Below are 25,544 nucleotides of genomic sequence, written 5' to 3'. Positions count from 1 at the left end.
GTGAGTGAACTCAAAATGGAAACTGTCAAACACAGACAAGCGACAGGGTTTCAGAAAGGTAATCAAGAGTAACGGAGGCAGAGAAATAGAACATAAACAAAGGGATGATCTTTTACTTTCCCCCCCGGAGCTCCTTATTTAAGCTGAAGCCACTCTGTACCTGAGACAAGATGAGATGGAATCTCGCTGCCGTTCATATGGGACCCGGAGTCATTACCAGCACATTGGTTTTGAAATCAAACAGTTGCGACGGCAGATCAGGGGAACAAAACCACAAGGATTTGGTCGCTCAATTGAAATGCAGTGTGCAATTAACTTTATAATCTGTTTACAAATGAGGTTTACCCTGCTGCAATCTCTGGAGTGTTCGTATTCGTATGCAGGTGGGGAAGTGTGTTTGTGTACACAATGGGAATACATCAAGTCAGCTATATTTTAAAAAAGGGGATTTATAATCCATGTGCCCACACTTCCAATGAAACTGGATCTAAATTGTTATAATTGACAATAAGCAAAAAGCAACTTCTTTTTTCAAACATGTATATATATTAAATATGTATTAATACTTTTAAAGGAAAGTGTGTATCCGCAAGATTTCTGTGTGCAGATCATGATGTGAAACAAAGAAGGGCAGAAAGAGAGCGAGAGAGAGGCGAGGGGGGAAAAAAGAGAGTGCTGTGTTAGTTTGGAAAATAGGACATTTTTCCAGCACTGAATGATTTATTGAGATGAGCTAAAATAGTTTTGCATATGGGAAAGGCTAAAACTAAAGACTAAAAGCATTTGCCAATACATTAGATTAAGGATGGGTATATTTACAAAGCCTGAGTCTGTGCCCTCCCTCTGAGGTGGTTTCCCTCTGAGCCTGTGATGGCCACAGGAACGTGTTAAAGGTTTAGCATCGTTTTGTCTCTTGAGAGACAAAAAAAACCCCACACACATTTCAGTGCATCACACTCTCCTGTTCTTTATCTCCACCCAGCCTGTCCATTTGTCCATGCGATCAGGTGAACAGTTCAGAGGACAGATATGATGTCCACAGAAGGCAGCTGAGCACCGAGCTTGTCTGACATTTGAAAGTGGCTCACAACACAGACACAAAATTACTGGCGTGTAAATAGTTGCTATAGTCCCCCCTGAGGGAAGAAAACGTGTCGCTGCATCACACTGCTTAATGCAATTTAAAGTTTTAATCATTTGTTATTCTGTTTTCTTCCCTCTGCCTTACTGCATTATTTTGCTTTAGATTTCTCCCTCTCCTGAAATGTTAAGCTATAAACATGACTGCCATGTAGCCAGCATTGTTATCACAGCGAAATGTCATTGTGCTGCGGTGTCAAATAAATGCTTTGTTTTAAAACGGTGCTTTGCATGCTGTATGCACCTTACCATGGAAAAGTGCTGATTATATCTTCATGCAAAGAAGAAACGCTGGTTGGAAAACAATTCACTCTGTTCACCTTACTTCACATTCTGATGGGATACACATTAAAAATGATGGTTGCCATGGCGGCTTGTCACTGGCCTTGATAGGTAGCCGTTAACATGACTCAGCTGAAATCAATAATCAAGTTACTGCCAGCTCTTTTCTTTAAAAAAATGGCACATTAGTTTGTCCTGTAGTCTGGTGTGTGGTGTTACGTCAATGTACAGATGAAATTAGAAATGATATTCGGTAGAGACAGTAAGCCCCCCCCAAGTTCTCTGCAAATGAAAAATGAAATAACATTATTCAGGATCTCACCATGGGAAAAGAATACATTTTCTTTTTCATTTCCACAGCTGATAGAGTATTGTAGTAGAGTCACAGATTGCGACATAGAATACAAATCTAATTAAACTATGAAAAAGCAATATTGGCCACTTTATTTTCCCAATAAAGCAGCTCTGGGCTTTATATTTGTCTGAAACAAAAGCTGAGCTAATGTCTGGTTTATTGAGCTTCACAACTGGACATTTCTGTCTTAACAATGCACATAACAGACCGTCTTTAGTGTCCACCTTTGAATCCAAGGCAGAATGACTAAAATATAAGTTCAGTGAGCCATTCACTCACACTTATAATACTATAATTAGACTTGAGGGACACATCTCATTGTTTTTTGTCTCTTAGCAAGCCATAACATCAACACAATTTTGTATTCGCCTCCGGGGGAGTAAAATGTCAGTGGCAATGCAGATTAGGGCCAGATTCAAGTCCAAATATTGCTTCTTTGAACACAGGCTGGCAAATGCAGTCTGATGGTTTGATATATGGAGACAAATGAAAGGAAGACGTGACACAGACAGACACGCTATCGGACAAAAGTGTAGCGAGTGTGGACTGTACCAGGCTAATTGTCACTATGTAGTATTACAGAGGGGAGTAGTGACTGAGAGCCCTAATGGAATAACACACATCCACACTGGTGTGGCCACTTAAACAGACAGAGGCGCGTGTGTACGTGTGAGTGACCACTGGCCAGATAATGATGACCCATAATGCATTTTGTGGCTACAGGGGCTGTGGGCACTCTCAACAATAAGACCACACATATGGTCGAGATGGATAGGTTGCATGGGCGAAAAAAAATACAGGCAGAGGCATAAAAGGGCGAGAGGGTGGGGTTGGGGGTAGTGTGGAGAGAGCATGTTTGTGTCAGAAAATGAGACAGGCAATGAGGTAACGAGAGATGGAAAAAGAGAAAGTGAGACTGAGAGTAGAGGAAAAGAGAAGGAGTTACCGTCTTACCATGTCAATGAGGCTCTCCTGGATCCGGTTCAGTGTGGTTCTCAGTCTGCTGCTGATAAGACCCAGGCCTGATGACTCATACTGTAGGATACACACACACACACACACACACACACTTAGTGTCTGCACTGTGCACACACACATTCCTCTATAAAAACACACACTTTAGCAGAGTGTGAAAGCATGCACGCACACAGCAACATCTGCTCTCATCTCACGTAGCCGGAGACGAGAGAATCTTTACTTTCTGCTTCTAGTCGACTCTAATCCAAAAGAGGGAGGAGTAACTGGGAGGAACAGACATCAAAATCAGACAATCACACCGCCTACAGTAGTTGACAGACGAAAGGTAAACGAGAATGGTGGAGAGGGTGAAAGCACAGCAAACTCAACAACTAAATGCTTCCAAAATCACTTTCAGATGTGCTGAATGTCACTTGAGAAAGCAAATCACGCACACCCTCAAGGGCTTCAGATCAACCACACCACACAAGTGTTCACTAGTATATTGGACAAAAGGCAGGGGACAACCTTGTGTATTCAAAATAATACTTCCGGAGATCTACTCTTACCAAGCAAGCAGGGCCCACCACCCTGGCAGTGCCCGCCTCTCTGCCACCATGTGTTGGCAAAGACGGGCTCGGGACAGGCTATGGGTGACAAATGGACAGCAGAAAATCGCAAATTAAAAATAATAACACAGTAGAGGAAGTATTACATAACTGAAGGGGGAAAAACATAAAGAAAGAAGCAAACAAACAGATTTAGATGAATTGAAGTAAAGGGTAGAATTACTCCCGGACTAGTGTTGAACGATTTTAAAAAGACATCTAATTGCGATTATTTTGACTGAAAAACATGAACATGAATTATGGTGCAATTTTTGCAGGGATCTGTACCAAACAAAGATGTTTCTGAAGTCTGTAGAACATGATGTGTGTGCCAGGATATCTCTGCAGCACGACAATGCTTAATTTAAAATGCTATTTTGACACACATTTTGCCCTTGCTGATATGAAAATTGCAGTAGGCCACAATGCGATTTAGACAAGATTTCAATTAATTTTGTTCAGCCCCATCCTGTACATGTCTCCACTATTCTTGCCTCACATTGAAATGGCCTTTAATGCAAGAGCCACAACAAAACTGTTCTAACTTATCAGAAACTGCCAGGTAAGGTAAAGAAAATCTAAGTGTTGTTGAACTTTGTTAGCAGGACAAATGGTAGCTTCCTCATTTGTGTCCAAACATTAATTTGCACTTGTTCTGAAAAGGAAACATACTTCTAGTTCTACAATTTCTCAGATGTGATAAAAAGCTTGGTGACGTTTGACAGTTAAGTATCACTGGTGTGTTTTAGGGACTCTAACAGCAAAGAGTTCAAAGCTTCTTGATAGTCAACTTCAAATATGTTTTAAAGCTTTCAAGTTGGATTTACTATTTTTAGAAACTTCCAAAATAGCTCTTGAAACATTTTGATATAAATGGGGTCTCACATCTCAATTCATCTTATGTAGGGTGGGCAGGTTTAAAAAAAAAAGAGAAAGGGACACAACACAATAGCTGCTGTAGTCTACCACAATACAGGTGACATGTATAGGTGCACATACTGCGCCTGTACAAATGTGTGCACATGGTAAAACGATAAGGCAATATGGTTTTAATTAACACATTAAAAGGCAGCATCCCACTGGTATTGCACATAAAGTTCTGTTTACTTATTTCGATTAATACTACACAGCCTGTGAAAAGTTGTATGTCTTCTGTGTCTCTGGAAAAAATAACCCTAACTACGTCACAGATGACGACATCATGATATCATCAGGGTTATCTTGGCATGCGACTGAAAATTTGTAGAAGAAGCTAAATTAAGAATGAGACGTGGGGTTTGAAAGAGGTGGGCGTTCAAGAGGCAGGGCGAGTCTAATGAACGATGCTATTGATTACCATGGGAAATTGAGGATCAAGCGTTTTTGTGACATTTTGACCCATACTAGAGACTAAAAGTCAGGATATCTCAACCTCTGCTGCTTGTATTTTGACCATTCTTTTTTTTGTCCTCCAAATTTAGAGAAGTGCAATACTAAACTGCTGGATCACCCCTTTACTTACCTGGCCCTCATACCAAGGGAGTTAAATAACTTTGCATTAGAGGGAGAAATTGTTACTCCTAACTAACCTGGCTACCACTGAAGGACCAGTCCCTTATATTATAATCTTAAGTCATCCTGGTTCACAATTATCTTACGGAAGATAGAAAGAAGTGAATATTTTATTTTATATCACAAGTCACTTTAATTGTGTAAAGAACGCTGACTTGCGCTTGTGCATGAAGAAATGTCAGTGGGAGTCTGGAGTCGACAATGAAAAATAACTATTTCTTGCATTACTTCTCATTTTTCAGAGAAGCCATCTATTTAAGTGTCAGATACTTTCCTGATCTGCTCTCTCTCTTTCCCTAGCCTCGTCACTTTCCTACTTCATTGTTTTGGTAGCCAACCTCTCTCCTCCCTTCTTTCTGCATTATACTGAAAAACAGAGAGACAAAGTACGCAGACTTCCATCCTTATCTTCCCTCCATCTTTCAATTCACACTCCTCTCTGGCTCTTTTTCTTACTACATTCGTCTGTCTCTTTTTAGAACACACTTCAGTGAAATATCCAGGTTAAACCCACGGGGCACAGCTTTCCATAATTTTGAAAGATTAATCACTTTTTAAAAAAACTGTTTGTAAATCTGCCTCTCCCAGCAGCAGAAAGCCCAGTTATTAATGGCAATGGAAAATCTGTGAGCACGACACACAATGCATCTTTAGCATATGTGTGGCAGAGTCAATAGTGCAGTTCAACTTAACAGCGCCAATATACACAGATAATGGGGTATTTACCCTTTTGAATATTAATGTCACCCATTACTCTTCAAGTGGAGAAGTCAAGCAGCTCCTTCTTGATTCCATCAGTGTGAAGAGAGCAGAGCCTAGGTCAAAATACCAGCGTATGTGTATAGCAATTTCCATAAGCTATTTAAAGATTCATAGGGACATTAGCATTTTACTTTTGGTGCCTCTTTGAGTGAGACTATTCGTGAAATGTGTGGGTTCATGAAATTACACTTAATGAGGACTATAGGTACAGCGGTGGAAAAAACGAAAAAGTGAGAGTTTGAGAGGGATGAAGTCAGACAGACAAAGAGAGTCACAAGAGTAACGAGAGGAAAAAGTAGAAGGGGTGAAAGACACGTGATACTATGTGAAAGGGGCAGAACATGTAAAATGCTGTGTGGCACAAAAGATGAAAAAAGGGGTGGGATGCAGCAGAATAGACTGAGAAAATTGACACAATATACAGTATGTGTAAAGAAGGAAAAGAGAGTTTCAGACAAGGCAGATGGTGATACGGAGAAAGACAGACAACATGCACCCGCAGTGGTCATTTTAAGACACATGAGAAAAGTGAACACTCGGCAAGTTGTCAATTTACAACCAGTGTGTCACCAACCGTCCCCTATCTTTCCATGGCTCACACAAACACCAATAATCTGTATCAGAGTGGCCCCCGCGGAGCGCTCATCCTCTCTGTCTCTTCCACCTCGATGGGACAGGAGTCATTTTGTTGCTATCATTATCACTTCCCTGAGGGCGACACTGACACAAATGCGGTTTTCTTTCTTTGTGAAGCGCAGTATAAATGAGATAATAGTTGTTAGATGGAGTGGAGGAGACTAGGCCCGCAGACTGTAACATATCTTTAAGCTGAAACTTTTACAGAGACAGACAGCAACGAGAAAAGATAGTTATTCTCCATCTCACTGTAAATCATCTAATGAACATGAAGAAATCCATCTTTAGAAATAAATGCAGGCAATTTTCTTAAAAGCATCACATCACAAATGCAGCAGAAGTAATACTATTTTTTAGTCGCAATGTAAGGGATGATGCACATCAAAACACCTGTGCCTATTGTTCTCTTATTCTTTTGTGTTTTATATTTTTGTGGAGCATTGTATGCTTTTATGTAAAAAGGGGAGAGAGATGGGAAACAACAGATGGGACTCAGATCGGAGATGACTGTTGGCACCTTCACCCTCTTAGCCACCAAAGCAACCCAACTGCTTCCCTATGTAATTACACACACCGGCCGCATCTCAATACTCATACAAACATCAGGATACGCCACTGTTCTATTTCCCAAAGTCAATGCGTGTTTTACAGTATGGTGACCATGGAGACAGTCAGACATGTAAAAACACAAGGTTTTGCTGCAGATCTTCTTTGAACCCAAAGAGGCCAGTGCCAAGTTACCTTCATCCAAAATCTAGTGTGAAGTTACTCTAAAGCATGCTATGAGTGTGTGTCTGTGTTTTGCTTGTTGCTCTTCAACATAAATATACAGTGTGTAATCAAACAGCAGGATAGCAATTCAGAAATACTGTACCATGTCATTTCGTCCAAAGAAGGTGTATACAGCGTACAGGTAGTAGTCGAAGAGCTGTGACACACAGTGGATGACATCAAAGGCGATCGGCTTCAGAATGTTCATCATCTGCATATACTTCCCTGTAAGGAAATTGCAGAAAATAAAACGTTACCAGAAGTTTGTTGAGCTTTGTGTGTCCCTGGTTGCGTAGAAAGGTTTGACACCATGGACACCCATAAGTGTTCTTTTAACCCAGTATCAGTTTAAAATGAATGAAATGGTTTTGTTCTTAAGTAAATCTTTTAGGAAATCAAAGGAGTCAAAGTACAGATAAGTTAATCATGGTGGAATCACATACTTTAGGGAACTTCAGCAGGAACACATTGCATTTGCATACGCTCGAGGGCAAGGATTTCATTAAGCAAGAAGGTAATAAAAGCAATAAGTACAGAGGTACAGGGGGTAACAAGGTTACCATTGACTCCCAAATGATGAATGGAGGGGAAAAATAAGAAATAAACTCAATCTAGCTGGCTTTGCCACTGAGACATAACTATTTCTCTCACACTCTCATTTTTCACGCCCTCTCTCTTGTATTCTGCACAAATTAACTCAGGGGGCAATCTAATTCCATCAAAGAGCTGAGAAGACTGAATTAGAAGTGATTGCTTGGAACCAAACTTGGGCTTTTTACGCAGTTTTGACAATTTAAATGTTGCCACATGGCTCTAAATCAATATTACCAATTGTGTGAAAAACAATTTTTTCTTGTACAGTATGAACAAAAAAAGGGACCGTTTAAACAGTTGAAATGAAAATGACATTTTTTTATTGTTTGAAATGTCAAGAATAACAGCAGATCTGTTATTACAGTTATAAAATTAATTCAAGATTCAATTCAGCCATACAACCACAGAGGAAAGATAACCGCCTCGTCTAATTCATTTTCACACATGAAAATCTCATTATGGGGGTCACATCGCCAAAGGGTACGCATTGCCAAGGAAGGGCCCTAGTGTCTTCAAAGCCACGCCACAAACCACCTCTTTGAAAGCGAACAGTCAGGGCGAAAGGCGAAGGCTAACCATTATTAGTGCAGCTCAGTCACACAGGTAGAAGCAGAGACGTGAGCATGCTAATCCCTATGAGCTGCTGGCTAGATGAATAAATGGAAATCTCAGCAGGCTAGAGAGGACACTCACTGTGGCCTGCTCCCAGGGAGAGGTAAGAAGTGGAGTGTGTGTGTGCGTGTGTGCATGCGTGCAGGACTTACCGACAAGCCGAATGACGTTCAGGGTGGTGTTGGTGATGATCGGTGCATTGGTCTTATTTAGGTTGTAGTCTGACTTTTTCTTACTTCTTATGGTCTCTCGGGATGCACTGACGCATTCAGAATGTGGGGGTGAGAGAGAAAGTAGGGCAGAGTCATGAGAAAAGGAAAGACTCAGTAATATATGTTAACATCACTAATCCTCGGCAATGATTGGCCAGGTTCAAAATCTCATTGAGGGTCAGAGCCTTGTAATTGATCAATCAGAACCCTTTACACAATGCAGGAAACACAGAAGGACCCCAGTAGTGAAGTCTCTGAACTGGTGATCCTGGAGCACCAGACCCCTGACACTGATCATTGAGCCATATTAGCCAGCTATCATTACATGGGCCTTTCTAATTTCTGGATGCGACCACACGACCCATTCAATAATGAACTATTAGTGATTCTTGCTTAAAAGAGAGGGAAATTTGCATTTTAGTTACTATAGGCTAATGTCAGGTTAATGCAAATGGGGAGCAGGATATCGAATGTAGCGAGAGTTAAAGCAGAAATATCAGGCGTGTCAGGCCTGTGAAATAATGACACTCAACACGGAGCACAAACATCACGATACCATTAATAAGTCATTGCAGATTACATGACAGGAAATGGTCATTAAAGCAATGCTTCTGTAATGAGGAGCTACTGAATTAGTAATAGTATTATATGTCTTGTTCCCCGTGCAAATCCGGTGTAAAATTTGATGTGAGCTCTCAGATATGCACAAGTACACGTACAGACACAATCCAAGGTTCTCAATAATTTAGTCCAATACATACACACACAGTCGGTTTACTGACAAAAACACTACGAAATGAACAAGGATGGTTATAAAATTCAAAACTCAATACCGATGCATCAAAAGCACCCAGATTTATGTGGTTATTTATGACGCACACTACGTCTACTTGAGAGGATGACATAAATAATTACAGCTATGACATGCTAAGATGGTAATTGTGTGTATTAATTATAGGACTTCCCTGATAATAAAAATAAACAAAATGCTAAATTCTCTTTCAAATGAAAATTAATCTTTTTACACGAGGTGCAGAGGAGCGTATGCTTTCCTCTGTCTTTATAAAACAGCGACTAATCTTTCAATAGTCCCCAATCACGAAGGCGGAGGTGGGAAGAAAGAGAATTTTTCAGTTTTATATAAGGTTTCTGCCTCTTTAGCAGGGTTATGCAGAGGTGAGCTAAAATTATCAGCGCTGAATGCATAAAAAGTGGTGTAATGCATGACTTCACATCCTTTTAGAACCTCCATAAAAAGATTCAAGGACATATGGTTTTATTGTTTTATTTGTGATTAACATTAATTCTTTGTCTGCACATGTTCACTAACTTTCACAAATCTGAAATAGCGAAGAGTAGAAATTATGGACACCTGGATAAACCATGTACGTTGACGTGTCATCCCTAGAGCTGTGCAATTTGGAAAAACAATTTGATTTGGAACTGACCTCTTGTGGGGGACATCGCCCGTCTGCTCGTCAACATAGTCCTGCTTAAGCTCCTCAGGGACATCACTGTCGCTGTCATAATCTTGATACACGCTCTTTTCCAGCTCATCTGACTCGTACTTGACAAATTGGGGAGAGAAAGATCAGATGGAAGTCACGAAAGACAAAGGGCAAGTGCAAAGAAGAGATACAGTACAAAGGAAGTGAGAAGATAAACACAAGTGAAACATTGTTGCCATGCTGTGAAACTTTGCTGACAATTTACATCAGGTGTGAAATAAAATGGGCTATAATTAAATTATCTGAAATATTTTTGAAAAGAAAATGTTACAACTCCATCTTTTAGCTCTAATGGGTGCATAACCATGAAATGACTGGTTTGAGGAAAAACAGAACAGAACATTCGTTCACCTTACAGAGGAGAGTTTGGTTCAAGCTCACCTGAAATAAGACAATATTTCCTTTGTCCTTAACTGCAAGCTCAGGCAGCACAACAGCCATATTGAAAGGATTACAAGCTTAAGAGCAAGCCAAGCTTGGGTTTCTGTAAGCCTAATATGTTATATAGTGCATTATTGCTTTGGATTGGTTGAGCCTGAAAAGAAGATATATCAATATTATATATATATATAATATTAAAAAAAGTGTGTGATGTGTCAGGGAACCTGTGTAATCTCCATTCAAGAAGAAAAATTTATAGCAGTCATAGGAGGAGCTTATATAATGTGTATAACATGGATAGTACCAGGCAATATTCTCTACATCACTGAATCTATGGTATGGATATCTGGTTGAACCCTATAGAAGCCTTGACAGAGATAAAGTAGGGTTTGGTTTCTTCTCTCTGTCTTATGGTGTCACTACACCTTAGTCTGTTATCAGAGCTCAGAACAGCCATTTGAGATTTACAAGTATTTAAGCACAGAAGTTATTATTTCACATTTTATAACGTACAAAGATGTCAAAAGTGGGTCTGTATGAATCTTCTGCTGAGAAATGCAACAAAGAGAGGCAGTGGTTCAGGCTGCCACTGCTAGCAGCGACTCTGCCCTACAGCAGAAGTGCAGCAGTGTCTACGAAGCGATTTCTACTCTGCAATAACAATTTGCCAGTAACCACCATGGTAATGCTGATGCATGTGATAACAGACTTGAAACTTGCCTCAAGGAACAAGGGGGCGCTGACTTCAGATAAGCGCAGCTGCTAACAGTACATTGCTATTGCACATACAGTGGGATGTTTATTGATTCTCCTCTTACTTCTTAACCACACAATAGTAGCCACTGTCTGTCCGTTGTTAATATAATCTATCGTGCAGTACCTATTATGATTTCAGATTCAGATTTGTCAGCCAAGCACAAGCGCTTACATTCAGTTACTAGACAAGGGGATTACACTACCCTCTACAAATCTAGCTAGGCTGGTCTTTTGGGTCTGAAGGTGCAGTTGCACAAAGCATACTAAGATAGATGCTCAGCCAAACAGGCATTTCAAGAAGCAAGCATTTCAAGAATCTCTCCTTTCTGTTAATTATGTATGGCCTATAAAGTGAGAGGCCTGGTAGTTTTACTGGACAATATCGAGTGACAGCAACACAGCATATTTACCACAAAACACAGAGTAGAGTGTTCTTATAGTCATGGCAGGTTCTGCTGGCCCTACAGCGCTAATAAAATTTTGTTGCAGCCCTGTTGATGACAGTTTGAAGGCTGCTGTAAACTTTAATGTAACTTAACTTAACTTAATGACCCACAATGATTATGTCCCACTTAACCAGCTTGTCTCTTCATTAACTTGTTTGGTGACGCACCTCAACGAGTAGCATTATTAATTACACATACTTTTGTAAATATGACTGGTGGAACAAATGAACAACTGATTCAGCAGTGGCACTTACCCCGTTAGATGCCAGCACATCCTCAGTCTCCTCCTCTTTGTGCTCAGCGTGCATCTCAAAGGGGTTCCCGTCCTGAAGGTACTGCTTGAACAGAGACAGCTCCTCCTGAGCCGGGCTGGTCGAGGACACGGCCTGTCTGCTTGGGGAAACGGACGGAGAACGACACTGGCCCATGAACTTAAACTCCTGGATTGGAGAAGATGGGGCAGAGACACACAAGAGACGGATGTAGGTTCATGTTTGGTCAAGCCATTACCAATGATACTATGTTACAAAAAGTCTACAATATGCAGTATAACATTTTACTAACTATGTATATGTCTGCATTTTCAAAGCAGCAATTGTGATTAGGTCGAAAACAGTGGTAGATTGAAAATACAGTGTGACATCTATGAGCAGGTGCAGGTGCATGTTCCCCTGGAAATAGCATGGCCAAAAGGCAAAAACACAAGTGGGCTGCTTGCTTGCAAGGCAATATGCTTTTGCTTGCATCATTTCTTTAGGCTGAAGATGGTGTTAAGTATCAAACCTTCCAGTATATTTTATTTATTGGGACATGCTCCAAGTTCAGGAACTGAAATCATTTCAAATGGATCCTGTGTCAGAAATGGTGTGTAGCGTTTGGGAAGAACTTTAGAGATAAAAACGGCTGCAAGTGCCGACGCCGATGTGAGGAAATGCCTGCATGTTCTGTTAGACAACAGATTAAACAATCAAAATTTGGGTACAATTGAAACAATATGAAGAATACTTAAAAAAATGAATTTCAAGAAAAGAAGAAAAAGAATTTCAGTGCACTGAAATTACACTTCTGGATATTTTGTTATATAACAGGCCACTCTTTTGGAAAATTGCCACAGTGTCTAGAAGAGTGTCTAATCTAATAATTCATTTAACTAACTGTAGCACCTTTTGGCATTCAAAAAAGAAAGTTTTATCTAGGTTTTTTTTGTTGTTTTTTTTTAGGTCAGCCAGGCATAAATGTACATTCCCTGTTTACCATACAGCAATGTAGACGTACAAACTTCTCATGACAGTAGGTTTATTATGAAGATTCTTTGCCATGTGTTTTTGTTGCAGAATGTGCCCAAGCAAGACAGGCATGAAGGGAAAAACAAGATGTATGAAAATATGACTTTGAATTAACACCATTCATCTTTCTGACATCTCTTTCTTTCCATTTATCATTTCTGCTTCTAAGTGATGAGAGCTGAACATGTTGCGAGCACAATGATCTTTTCTTTGAGTTTGTTACCTTTGTGGTGGTTATACATGATCTATACATGGCTTTGGTATTGAAGGTTTTATTTTTTTACTGTTACTTATGAGTGCAGGGAATTAAAATCCTACACACCACAAAGGACAACAGCCTTTTATTTCCATCTATGTTTTTTAATGTGCAGTGACCTTTACTCCTCTATGTTGATACACAGGCTGACACACTTGCACACACACACACACACACACACACACACACAGAAATGTTTCATATAAGCAAATATCACAGTGGTGGGGGGCGTGCGATGAATGAGGGTAGAATAAATGAATGCTGCCAAGCTTTGTTTTCTCGCCTCAGTGATGTGATTCTTACTCACGTGGAGCTGGGCGATGTTAAAGTTCGACTTGACCGGACACAGTTCCCATGTTTCATTTTCCAGAAACATCCTCAGCTCTTCCAGCCGTGCCCTAAGGGATTGAGGAAGAAGGATAAGGAGTGGGGATGGAGTACAAAAGGACAAGAAGAACAGTTAAAAAGTTAAAAGAAAAACTCAACATCTGTCCATTACTGACCTTAAGCCATTTTGTATATTCAAGCAGCGTCTAGATTAAATGTGCTGACACAAAAAAAGCCTGCAAAGGTCACTGACGCATAGTTTGTGTGTGTGTGTGTGTGTGTTTGTGTGAGTGTGTGGTGAGGGGTGTTTGATATGTTTCACAGCTCAAGACAGCCACCCTGGTGCTGGGTCAATATCAGGTCTTTCTGTGTGAAAATGTCCGAGCAGTGTTGACTTCAAAAACTGCAGTACCACTAGTCACTTGTCTTAAAGGCGTTTGACATACAAGAAGCGAAGGAACATGGAACTGTGGCGAGAGACAGGGAAGCCTTGTGGCACAAAAATAAAGATGGGATATCAATTGCAACGACTTCAACATTGTACAGTATGCTCAGTGAACTGCCATTTCCCTACAGTTATATTCTTTAAAAGGACTCCTAAATGACATGAGATGAGAGTTTAGCTTACATAATCCCACATTTCAAATTTGGGTCTATCTGAAACATTTACTCTATTTTTTCTGTCTATTTAGTATTTACTATTATTTATGTTATTTTTTAAAAAAGTAAAATAATTCAGTATTTTATATGACAATTGCCTTTATGCATCTGTGATAATGTTGAAAGGTCAACACTAAAAAATAAACAATGCATAAAGGATATTAAAACATCACAATCACTCAGAGAAAATTAATAATGAACATACCATCAAAAATGACCAATGGTGCAGCTCTTAGATATTTATCATGTCTGAACCCTGACAATGTCATTCAGCTTTTCACCCGCAGGCCAACAATACACACATCACGATAACAGAGTGTGTTACTGCAGACAGCTAACAGACAAATCCAGGCATCAGCCAGTCAAAGTTCACTGACGGTGCTGGGGGGGTCCCAATTACAATTTCAAACTGAGCTCACCGCCATCTCATCACCTCCAACCTCAAGACATATCCCATCATGCCTCTGTGCTTCCCTCCTTTTCCATTATGCGCCACATAAAGGAAGCTTATCAGCAATCTAATATTTAAGAATCTTATTGATGATTCCTGACAATCAGAACACTGATCAATGCAAACCACCTCTGATGATGTGGCACTGTCTGTGTGAAAGCATACATATTCATGTGGTTGGCAGGGGGTTATGTAATCAAGATGTAAATGTGCTTCCAGCTCAGTGAGTGTTACTGTGTAATTGCACGTCTACTTCAAAAACAGGGTTTCGCTGGGAATAGAGCATGATGAAGGCAGCCAATGGTTGTGATTGTGTGTAGAAGTTTCAAGCAGTGATAACCGGCTATCCAAGAATTATCTACTTTCATCTCAAAAACTTTCTCTCAGTGAAATCGGGGCACTGTCAGGGACATCAGATCCATGCACTCTATGTCTAACTGTTCACACACAATCAATCCCATCAACCCTGTGAATGAACAGAAATCACATCTAGGTGTCACATGATCCAGGTAATGATCCAGAAGCAATGGGTACATTTTACCTGTGATAGTTTTTAAAGTAGTTGACGCTCTGGCGTTTGATGGACTCCTGCAGGACCTCTGACTTGCTGCCGCAGAACTCCTCCCCCACCTGCATCAACCTGGAAGAGAGGGTTGAAGGACAGTGGGACAAATTATGACAGAGACAATGATGAAGGAAAATACTGAGAAGGTGAAAGCTTGTAGCGACAAGACCTGGACTCTTTGATGGCTGCCTATTAAACCTTTAAAGCCTTGATAATAACTTTATTCGCAGTGCACATGCACACAATGAGGCAACCATTGTGAATTTGGACTACTGTGCTTCTGCATAAACTATCCTTAAGGTCACAAATGTAGAAGTGATTTTCTAAATTTGTTGTTCATATTATTTTATCATTCAATAAAGGAAAAAAATTGTTCAAGAATAAAGAAACAGCCCTTTATCATGAAAGTCTCTGGAGGACGATCACTGCGTATGTTTGACTGACAGCTGAGCCAGCGGGGGCACAGAGACAAGATGTCAACTGACTTTATCTGGTAACTGTAACTTGCCTGTCAAGGGACAGACAATGTACTTTTACCAGTGGTATTGAAGAAAAGGGGCCACACAACGCTGCAACTATAGTAAGCAATCCAAGTTTGACATTTTCACAACTTACTGTAACCTAAACAGTGGCTTTATTAGATCAAACACTGAATGTAAATTTCTCCCTTTTGGGGATGGATTAGTCATTAGACATAAAATTTACAGAACAGATTAACATGATCCTCACATAATTTCTTGAAAACATATACTTTGTGTATACAGTGTATATATACACACTGTATATTTATGTAGAAAGTTACTGATTCTGTTTTTACTGCATCTGTTCTTTTACTTTCCTCTGAGCTGCTATGTCAACCTAAGTTTTCCTAAAACCCTCAAAATTGCTGAGCACAGACTACAATCCTACATACAGTAACAATAGGCCAAGCAACACACAGTTTGACCACAGTTTAAGAAATGTAATGAAGGTGTGTGCACTTCCTATTTGAGTATCACATTTTCATGATCGGAGTAAATATAATCAAAGTGGGGTGTTGAAATGGGCTAATGAGGACTTTCTCAGAGAGAGTATGTGTGTTTGCACAATTTGAGTCAGTTAGTGAGTAAATGACAAAGCAAATCAGTACTGTGGGAATTAAGGGGGAAAAAGAGAAAAGAAGACTGCATCTGAGAGAAAAAAAGCAAGATAATGAAGACCAATAAGTGGCTGAGCTGGCTGCTCAGGACGAGCGGAGTACCTGCTGATGACATCCAGAACCACTATGAAATCATCGTATTTGAAGTTTGACATGTCTGTCCCCAGGATGTAGGCCTTCACTTTCAACTGGACATCCTAAAGAGAGAAGTGAGAGGGACAGGGCGATTCATGGCGAGAACTTGCGATTGAGAAACTCTTGAGTTGAACAGGAGGTGGGGGGGGGGTAAATGAAAAGAAAAACTAGGGGCAGAGAGGGAGGAAGAGACATGGTCAGATCATTCAAAGAGAGAGAGAGTACGCTATTTTTTCCAACCTGCCAGATCCGTGTCAGTCCGTGCTCCAGCTTCTTCTTTACATAGCTACGGTCCACCACCAACTCATCAGACTCCGCTGCCGCTGCATCATCTAGGGGTATTCAAAAAAGCACAAAGACTGATTCAAAACTAATAACAGGACTGATAAAATTCTATTACTTATCCATCTTATTTATCTATTGTTTGACTGTCATTTCAGCATGACTCAAAGGATTTAATTTACTTATTTAAATGGATATCTACACATTGATGCATGAGCAAACTGCATCTGAATCCGTACAAAAGTAAAAAAATAAGTCTATTCTTACAATTGACGAGGAAGCAAATGAAAAATATCCCCTTGATAATGGTAAAATATAAATTCCTCAGGTGCATTTTAATACAGACGGGGAAATGTGTAGTTGAGCTGCAGATCCGACATGCTTGAACATTGTCAAAAGTCCTTCATTGTTTGTTTGACCATGTGTACATCCGGAATTCCAGCGGAAGACTCTCTACTTTCTGTGGTTGTCAGTCTGAATCTGACAGGGGCGAAGGTCACTACATCACTAGAGTCACTCAAGAGAGGTAAGACTGATAGTGACTTAGAACACAACAGGACAATACTGGATGACACTTAACGTGTTTGTTCGCTGTCAGGCAGTCATAAACAAAGCCAACATCTCCAGAGAATGCGGTTCCTCTAACATCAGCTCACTATCTACTCCTTAGTGCGTGGGCGCTTCATTTTTCTTCTCACCGATCAGACTGAATACCGCGTGGTGCAAACACTGCAGAGGCTACAATGTCATTGTAGCTGCAATACTTTCGTTTGGCTGATGTGTTGCTTTTGTTGTGTAATGTGTGCTTGTAATCCCCTTCTCAATGTATCCAGAATATTACATATTCGTTGTTCCTTGTTCTTTTCACTTTAAGATAATATTAACTTTGGTCTGCAGAATAAGAAAAATATAAACACCTGGGATCTTGTATAACATGAGGTGTACTTTTTTTTTTCACCCTGTTAAGGAAATTCTATATCGTCCAATTTCTCCACTCTACAGTAAGGCCAGCTGCCAGGGTCAGCTGCAGGGGCTCTCTTCCTTGGGATTTAATGTCTCAAAGATCTGTTAAAAAGGTAGCTGCTTGTAGACATGGAACCCTCTGTCCTGGCTCTCTTTGTAGGAAAGAAGGCCTTCCTACCCACCAAAACGAAACACAATCTTATCAATCCTTATGTAATTAAGTGGTATATTTCACTTTTGATTAATCAAATCCAGTATTTCAGGGTCAATAATATCCTACAGGGCTGTGTATGAACATTCACCTTAGAAACTTTGATATTTTCAGATGACACTCATTTCCTCAGCCTACTGCACAAGGACACTAGCTCTTGGGGCTATTTCACTAAAATATAGGGTTGTGTGCAGTGGTGTGAAACCAACCATCTAATTTTAAATGTAAGAAAAAAAACTGAGGAACCCATCAATCAGGTCTGCTCTTACAAGTACCTAGGCATTCACTAGGACAACACCTTTAGCTGGAAGGCCCGTGTTGAAAATGTGTGTTCTCATTTACAGCAGACTCAGAGCGTATGGGATAGATCAGAGGATTATGTGTTTATTCTACCAAGCTGTGTTAGTGAGCATAGTCAGGTAAGGGATGTCAGCTTGGTATTAAAATCTCACTGTTCAGTTGAAGCATGCTTGTCTGGTACAGACCACCACAAAGGTTATGGGGAGGAAAGGACACCAGTCCCTCCAGTCAATATATGAACAGTCTGTTCTCAGGTAAGCAAAGACAATACTGCCTGACCCATATAGTAGTAGGAGCTCCTGGAAGACGATATATAGTACCCCTAATGTTTTAAAAACTCATTTGTACCTGCCTCACTTAAAATTTTAAATAATGTAGCTTGAGGCTGTGTGTTCAATAGCTTCACTGTGTTCTTATAACTGGTTGTGTGTAATATGTGTAATGTACGATATGCATAATACGTGGTTGTGATTTGCCATAGAATGTGCTGCTTTGTTTATATGTTGTGGGTGGTTTTTTCGTTTTGAATGGAGGGAGCTAACTATATCTGTGCAGCATTTGAAATTTCCCTAATTTCCATGGATGTTTTTCCCAAGGAGTACATGTGCTCCCACATGATTTTTTTTAAATTAACAAACAATTTCTTACATACGTAACGATATGGCCAAAAATGTTATCATGATAAAAAGTTGCATATCTTTCAATATTGATAATCATCACAATAAGTAGCAAATCGTTATTTCTTTTGAGTTTAAAGGGTGATGTTTGCTCCTGAGTGAAAGTTGAGGAAACCTGATGGTTAATTGTGGTTTAAACTCTTCTTTATGGTCACTTGATGCCAAACAGCAGATCACTTCACAAGTCTAAATTAGAACATTCAAAACAATTATGATAAAATCTTTGTCAACAAATATAGATGAGAAAAATCAGTAAGTCAAGTAAAAGCTTTTTTCAGTCCTTTTTTCTTTTTTTAACAAAATAAACATCAATAAAAAAAATTAAGTCCTAATTCATGTATGATTCAAATGAATAAAATCAAACATTTATTGAACATTTATAGAACATTTGTTATAGAAAAAAAATTACATTGCAATAATTGTTATATTGTCCAGCCCTACATACATATTTACACTGTGTGTGTGTGTGTGTGTGTGTGTGTGTGTGTGTGTGTGTGTGTGTGTGTGTGTGTGTGTGTGTGTGTGTGTGAGATATATCTTTTTTGCGCATGTAACAGGTTTGCAAAGTGAAAAAGCCCAAAGGGAGTTCCCCTCTTCCACAGAAAGCTCTGCTCTGAACCGCTTGAAAACAGCTCGTTTGTAGTCCAGCCCTTCACTTCCTTTACTTGTGACATCACAATGAAAACGCGTCATAAAGCTTGCCATGCAGCTTGCGGGGGTCAGGCACGCCCTCAAACCAAGCTAGTCTGAGCGGAGGCCCTTTGGCTCGACTCGCCTTTGTTTGGTTTTCCATTGTAGAAATGTTGTACCTGTACCTGCTTCCAGGTACTTTTTTTCGAATCACCTCACCTCCGTCGAGGTTCCAAGCAAGCTGAGGGATACTAAAATGTAACGTGAAAACACAACAGACTGCTGATTGGTCAGAGAGAATATTCACTCTTCACTGCATCATCATTGCGCGCGCCAGACAGAGACCAGCAACAGAAAGTTTTATATTTTTGTTTTCATATGGACTCTCATCACTAAATCCACTTCTGAGAAGTTTTGAGGTGAGAAATCAGCTGTGTAGATTTCGAATATTGACAGTTTTACGAGAAGTGATGGCGGAACAAAAGTGCTTGAATATTTTCGGAGTTGAGGAGCTCCGCAAGTGGCTGCGGGGGAAGTCTGCGCCAACCCGCGTAAGGAGCGTGTGAGGCCGGCCAGCCGCCCGCTCACAGAGCCCTCTGCTCCCGCCGTCACACAGACCGCTGCAGCAACAACGGCAGAGGAAAACACAGCTGGAAGGTTTTCATACCGCTTATCTGTCTTTACATTCTGAGGAATGTTGAAACATTTTAACTTAAAGAGAAAACTGTGTGGATCGCTGGTGTGTGTGTCGCATTGAACATTACGTCGCGGCAGTTGTGTGTGGCGGCGCTATGATAACAAGCTACGTACTATCTCTGGGTACTATCTGCACTGGAAAACGGAGCAGGGCCGAGCAGAGTCGAGTCTATCGATTTACGCTATGGTAGCATTTTTCGGCAAGGCAGCAGAGAACGTCAGAACACCGGCAACAGTTCAACGTTTAGTCCTGATGGAAAGATGTGGAACAATGATGTTGTGGATGCATCACTCTGTAGCTCAAGAGTGGAGCGTACAACACATAGGGTGAAAAGAGGAGCTGCAGCAATGTGCAGTATGAGAAAAATATGGTGTTTTTTAAAAATTAAACCATGTAAACCTGTTCTGGTACAACCCCTAATTAAGATTTTGAACCTGAAAATGAGCATAATAGCACCTCTTTAAAACCCTGGTATATGGACACTCGGCCTGAGAATTAAATATTTTTTTTTTAAATTTAAAGTTTTTTTTAAAACATGGACACAGCTTTTTAAAACACTGATCACTTATCAGATGAGTGAAAACATTATTGTCACAGAAAACTCTGATTGGCGCACTGCAGCTTGTATAATGTGGAACTACTAGTTTTTGAACCAAGGATGCATACACGATACAGCAGCACCACCCATGCCACTCTTAATGTAGACAGGATTACTGAACAATATTTTTAGTAAAATAGAACAAAGGGAACATATTGTTTTCAGGAAGAGGATGGAGAGAAGGAGCATGTATTGCACACTAGCAAAGACATCCTGGCTCTTGCTATATCTACATCTGTCCACTGTAGATTAACTATCCACAAGCTGAATAAGCAACTGGTATAAATTAGTGTAATAGTATACTAGCTTACTAATAGTATATTATTAATTTAAGTTATAGCAGTTTAATTTTTGTAGGTTTTATTCATTCATTAAATCCTTGTTCAAGAAAAATGCTCTACATGGTGGTTTGTCTCTACAAACATGTCAACAATCAGAATGAGTAGCATAGGGTACGTTGTAATGTTTACTCGCACACCATGCTCGTAAATAATTTTTCCTTGTTGAACATATGTATTTTTTGGGGCAAATGTGAGTGAAATATTCGCACAGTAGAGAGGAAAAGAATACTGATGAGAAAGACATTCAAGAGGCAAGAATTTCCAGGCTTCAGTCTTCAGTGTAAGGGCAATGAAGAAAACATAAATGTGTCATTGACAGAATATGCGCAGATCTTGTGCTTGAGGTCACACACACTGCCCTTCATTAACCATTAAACCAGATGATGTTTAGTCAGAGACAGGGAGCCAGGCATGAATCATGCGTAGTGTTTTCTTTTTCTGAAGCAGTGTGACACCTCAAACATACAAACACATAATTTAAGTCCGCTTTCCAATGTTGAAAAAACTCTTCACTCTTTGACAGTATTCCTTCATGGTGATATAGACAAAAAAGTTCAAAAAGCGTCGTTCACTAAGACTTTACAGAGGTTATAAAGGGAGCTGTGTGAAATCTGATAAATTGCCTCAAGTGATGTCACTTGAGTAAGCTCTGGCTGAGTTTACCAGACCTTTGTAGTCTGCTCTTCATCTCTGCTTAAGGCTAGCAGCTCGAGTCTTCATTAGCCTTCACTAGTACAACACACTAGGATCTCCAGCTGAACTGTCAGCCGTAGAGTTGCATTATGGGTAATGTAGGTGTCAGGTTTTGACAAGGACGAATAATGTATGGAATTAAAAAGACGATATCTCTGGTTCTGCGCTATCCAAGTGTCCACTGTGAATGTGAGCGGACTGCAATGGTAATTTGATAGTACTGGAGTACTCTTAACCATGGTTCATCAATAATCACTTAATCATTAACATCTGTAGCAGCTGACCTTTCTGAGAAACAAATTCTATCTAGAAGAACTCTATCCCACGCAGCATAGTTCAGCTTACAAGGCCTTCCTACTCTATTCTGTTCATTTTCATCAGTCTGCATGTAGACCAGCACTTTACCCACAGGGCCTGTGTTAATCAACTCTGAGACATACAATTAGCAACAGAGAGGATCTGCTCAGCCTTATTATGGATTCTGACAGAAGGCTCAATACACCAAAGACGAGAAAATTTCTCGAGAGAAATTCATGTCAAGTTTTATTTGCAGCAGTAGCTTGATACAATGGGTTCCCCTTCCACGCCATTAATGGGCAACCCCATGCCTCAAGATTATTCAAGGCAACAATTGTCCATCTTAAGAAGTCTAACCAAACATTAAGTACATTGTATCTTATTAAAGCAAGTGAAAAAGACGGACAACGATGATTTAATCACCAATTATAATAGGTGTTTAAGAAGTTTTGTAGAATAAAGTGTTATTTTCCTTCGACAGCAATCTTCATTATTTGCATCTGCTACTAACTTCAAATTCAGGACAACTTTGTTAATAATCTGAGTGCATCAAACCATGAACTCTGTGTCACGAACAGTCTCATGAGTCACACCAGTTGTTTCAACAACAGATTTGTATATTAACTTGACATGGTCACATGTGTCTCATCCTTAGGGAGAGGGAAAGCCTCTCCTATTACCAAGAATGGGTAACAGCCGTTTTGAGCATGAGACCGGCAAGCTAATTTGGTGGACATAACAGTAGATCAAATTTAAATTCTGGCCAGCAAGAACACCTCTGCACCTAGCTATATCATACATGTTTATCTTGTCCTCCAGCCGATTGCAATCATCATACTCAGAAATGGATGCAAGACTGATACACCTCAATCTTTGCCTTGGTATTTTGGTTTATATGAAACATCTGGTATTATTCACCTGAGATTCCTGGCATTCACTGGGAGTGTGCTCATGATGCATTTTAAATTCATCCCATTCTTTCCATCCTTTCATATTACCTCCACAGCCACTACTGTCATGCTTTAGCTACTACTAGTCATGATTTCTAATAACGAATTTGTGGCAGGGCTTAATCAAACACATCATGGGAATTTAAATGTATGTCCTCATCTGGTAGTTTTCAAACACTGCCCTTGAGACCCCAATAACATTGGTAGTAATTTGAGACATTAACTCAAACTGGTGAAAATAATTGCATCATCCACTAAAAGGCACAAGAACAGAGGGCTTGGGAGACATCGTGACATGGCAACTTGACATATCTGGGTTTCATTTAATGAGCACAAGGACAGCAGTGGGAGCGAGGGGGTGTGAGGAACAAAAACATTTGGAGAAGACAAAGTGAAAGTGGGGTTGTGAAAAAAAGAGCCCTGACAGGGTGAGAGAGCTATAACTGATACAAAACTAAGAAAGAGTATGTGAATAGAGCATAGCATCTGTTGGGTTCAGGTAATTTTAAACTGAAATCTGACAACTGAGCTTGCAAAATGTAGTCACACAGTAAGAGGCTTCTCATGACAGCACCCAAGTAGTATTATTCTCTTCACACAATAAAAAGGTACATCAAATACTGATGCTTTACATGACATTTTTGAATCCATTATATTTTTTTCCCATTTAACAAATAATAATTTTTCTTCATTTGTCCGCATTAATTCCCCATATTCGTCTCCCACTGCTGAGCTGGTGAGGGTGTCGACAGCCTCCCCGGGTAAACTACTTAGAAAGCCTTAATAACGGTTATTAAAAAGTGTTAATAGAGAGAATAGAGAGGGAAGAAAAGATAAATGATAGGGAAAGCCACCCTTTGCCACAGTGTAGGTGGTAACCAGTGTTTGACCTTTGGTGGCATTGTGGGTAATGACTCACACCCAGAGGGGCCTTGCCTCCCCACTGGTTTCAAGCTATGACTCAGAAAAGAGCAGCAGGTGCATGACTTTGCATTAATCTGTAAAAGTTTAGCAAGAGAAAAGTCAAAACATGGCTTGTGGTTTCGGAATATAAAAACACAATCTAAATTGAAGCAATTGTAAAAAGTACATAGAATTGGACAGTTAAAGGGGCTGTACACAGTTTTTAGCTTGCAACCACTACCTATAGAGAATGACACTGAGACAGCCTTAAACAAAATGCTGGAAACTCAGGTAAACTTACACTACAATGTTACAGTAATATTTTTATCAGCTTGAGATTGAACTAATCCATGTTTGTTGCATGAAAACGTTACATTGATTGCATTTAGCCGACATATGTCGCTGTTAGCTCGCCTGCTGCCTTTTCAATAACTATTTGTGTATCTTTCATCAGAGAAGCTCAGCAAAGTCAGCACAGCTAAATGTATTGGATGATAACAAAAATGGTTAGTAGCTAGACTGCATATAATAAATGAGATTGTTGCCTCACTTTACAGTTATAGTAACCATAGTAAGTAACGTTACTGTAGTGAATGGGTCTTCCGCTGTGTTGTTGTACCGTGCCGTTATGTTGCATTATTGTATATTATGTGGGTCACGTCAGTTATAGCAACTGAGATGTGTGAAGAAGCTGTGTCACTTGTAGTGAACAACGGTGTGGATTTGTGCATTTCACATTGAATAAATTTGGAGCTACCCTAAATTCCTTTCTCCTCCCCAGAGAAGAAGGGGAGGGGTCAAAGTTGCTTTCTCTAAGTGCTAGCCCGACCATAAAACTGGCACCTTTTTGATTCCGAAGCTGATAACGCGGGGCCTGACTGTTAAACTGACAAAAGGACACAAGCCAGCCATTGGCATCTCCCTGAACAGCCTATCAAAACTTACCCCACCACACACGTTTCCGTGGAAACTGACCTTATTCTTTGTTTTATTACCACATCAACAGGATACTCCTTGTCTCACCTAAGTGTGACATGTTCCAGACACTGAACTTTGGATGACAAAGGACTGCAGTCTCCAAATAATCAAAGCATTTAAGTTAATTAAATCTTTAGTTACCTGAATACGTTTGCCTCTATTTGAGTAGTTATGTTAACTGTTGTTATCTGTTGTTGATATTAGTGCTGAAAAGAAGTTACTTGTGCAATGTTTTATTTTCAGCAAGACACTCCTTCATCTAATGTAATCAATGCTTGTTCACAATACTTTCTTACAAAATCCCTTTAGAAATGATGACAAAGAAATGTTTTACTATACTCTTAATCGCCAGCTTGAATTTAAGGATGAATCAACAAATTCCCCAGTTCCTAAGGAGAGACGATCTTTGATTTAATCCACTTTCCTCATGTAACCTGAGCTCCCCCAAGTGGACGAAATAAGTATTACATGCCCTCGTCGGAAATGCGGTTAAATGTGTAAAAATACTGACCAATAATGTGACAATTGTTTCCTGTTACCAAATGCCTAGAACAGTACAACCGTTCAACCATTGAGGTTCGATTGTGGAAAATATTTGATTATAATACGTGCAAATAGATTTCTTTTCTTTAGAC

At 39.9% G+C, this 25,544-nt stretch overlaps 1 protein-coding gene across 2 annotated transcripts in view; it reads right to left on the bottom strand.

Annotated features, from left to right (window-relative positions):
- Positions 1–25,544, bottom strand: part of vps50 (VPS50 EARP/GARPII complex subunit) — a 109,406-nt gene that overhangs the window by 22,205 nt on the left and 61,657 nt on the right. Inside the window, exons 14-23 of one of the 2 annotated variants that reach the window (XM_046058318.1) lie at positions 16,630–16,721; positions 16,357–16,451; positions 15,093–15,191; positions 13,421–13,511; positions 11,826–12,011; positions 9,929–10,047; positions 8,421–8,527; positions 7,166–7,287; positions 3,304–3,381; positions 2,732–2,812 (exon numbers count right to left, since the gene is read on the bottom strand). In XM_046058318.1, the coding sequence (XP_045914274.1) occupies positions 2,732–2,812; positions 3,304–3,381; positions 7,166–7,287; positions 8,421–8,527; positions 9,929–10,047; positions 11,826–12,011; positions 13,421–13,511; positions 15,093–15,191; positions 16,357–16,451; positions 16,630–16,721 (1,070 nt within the window). The remainder of the gene's footprint in view (positions 1–2,731; positions 2,813–3,303; positions 3,382–7,165; positions 7,288–8,420; positions 8,528–9,928; positions 10,048–11,825; positions 12,012–13,420; positions 13,512–15,092; positions 15,192–16,356; positions 16,452–16,629; positions 16,722–25,544) is intronic. The other variant, XM_046058319.1, reaches the window with a different exon arrangement.

This window comes from Micropterus dolomieu, linkage group LG09 (genome assembly GCF_021292245.1).
Source record: "Micropterus dolomieu isolate WLL.071019.BEF.003 ecotype Adirondacks linkage group LG09, ASM2129224v1, whole genome shotgun sequence".
NCBI lineage: Eukaryota > Metazoa > Chordata > Actinopteri > Centrarchiformes > Centrarchidae > Micropterus > Micropterus dolomieu.
The sequence above is the reverse complement of the archived record's forward strand: the minus strand, read 5'-3'. Positions and strand labels throughout refer to the sequence as shown.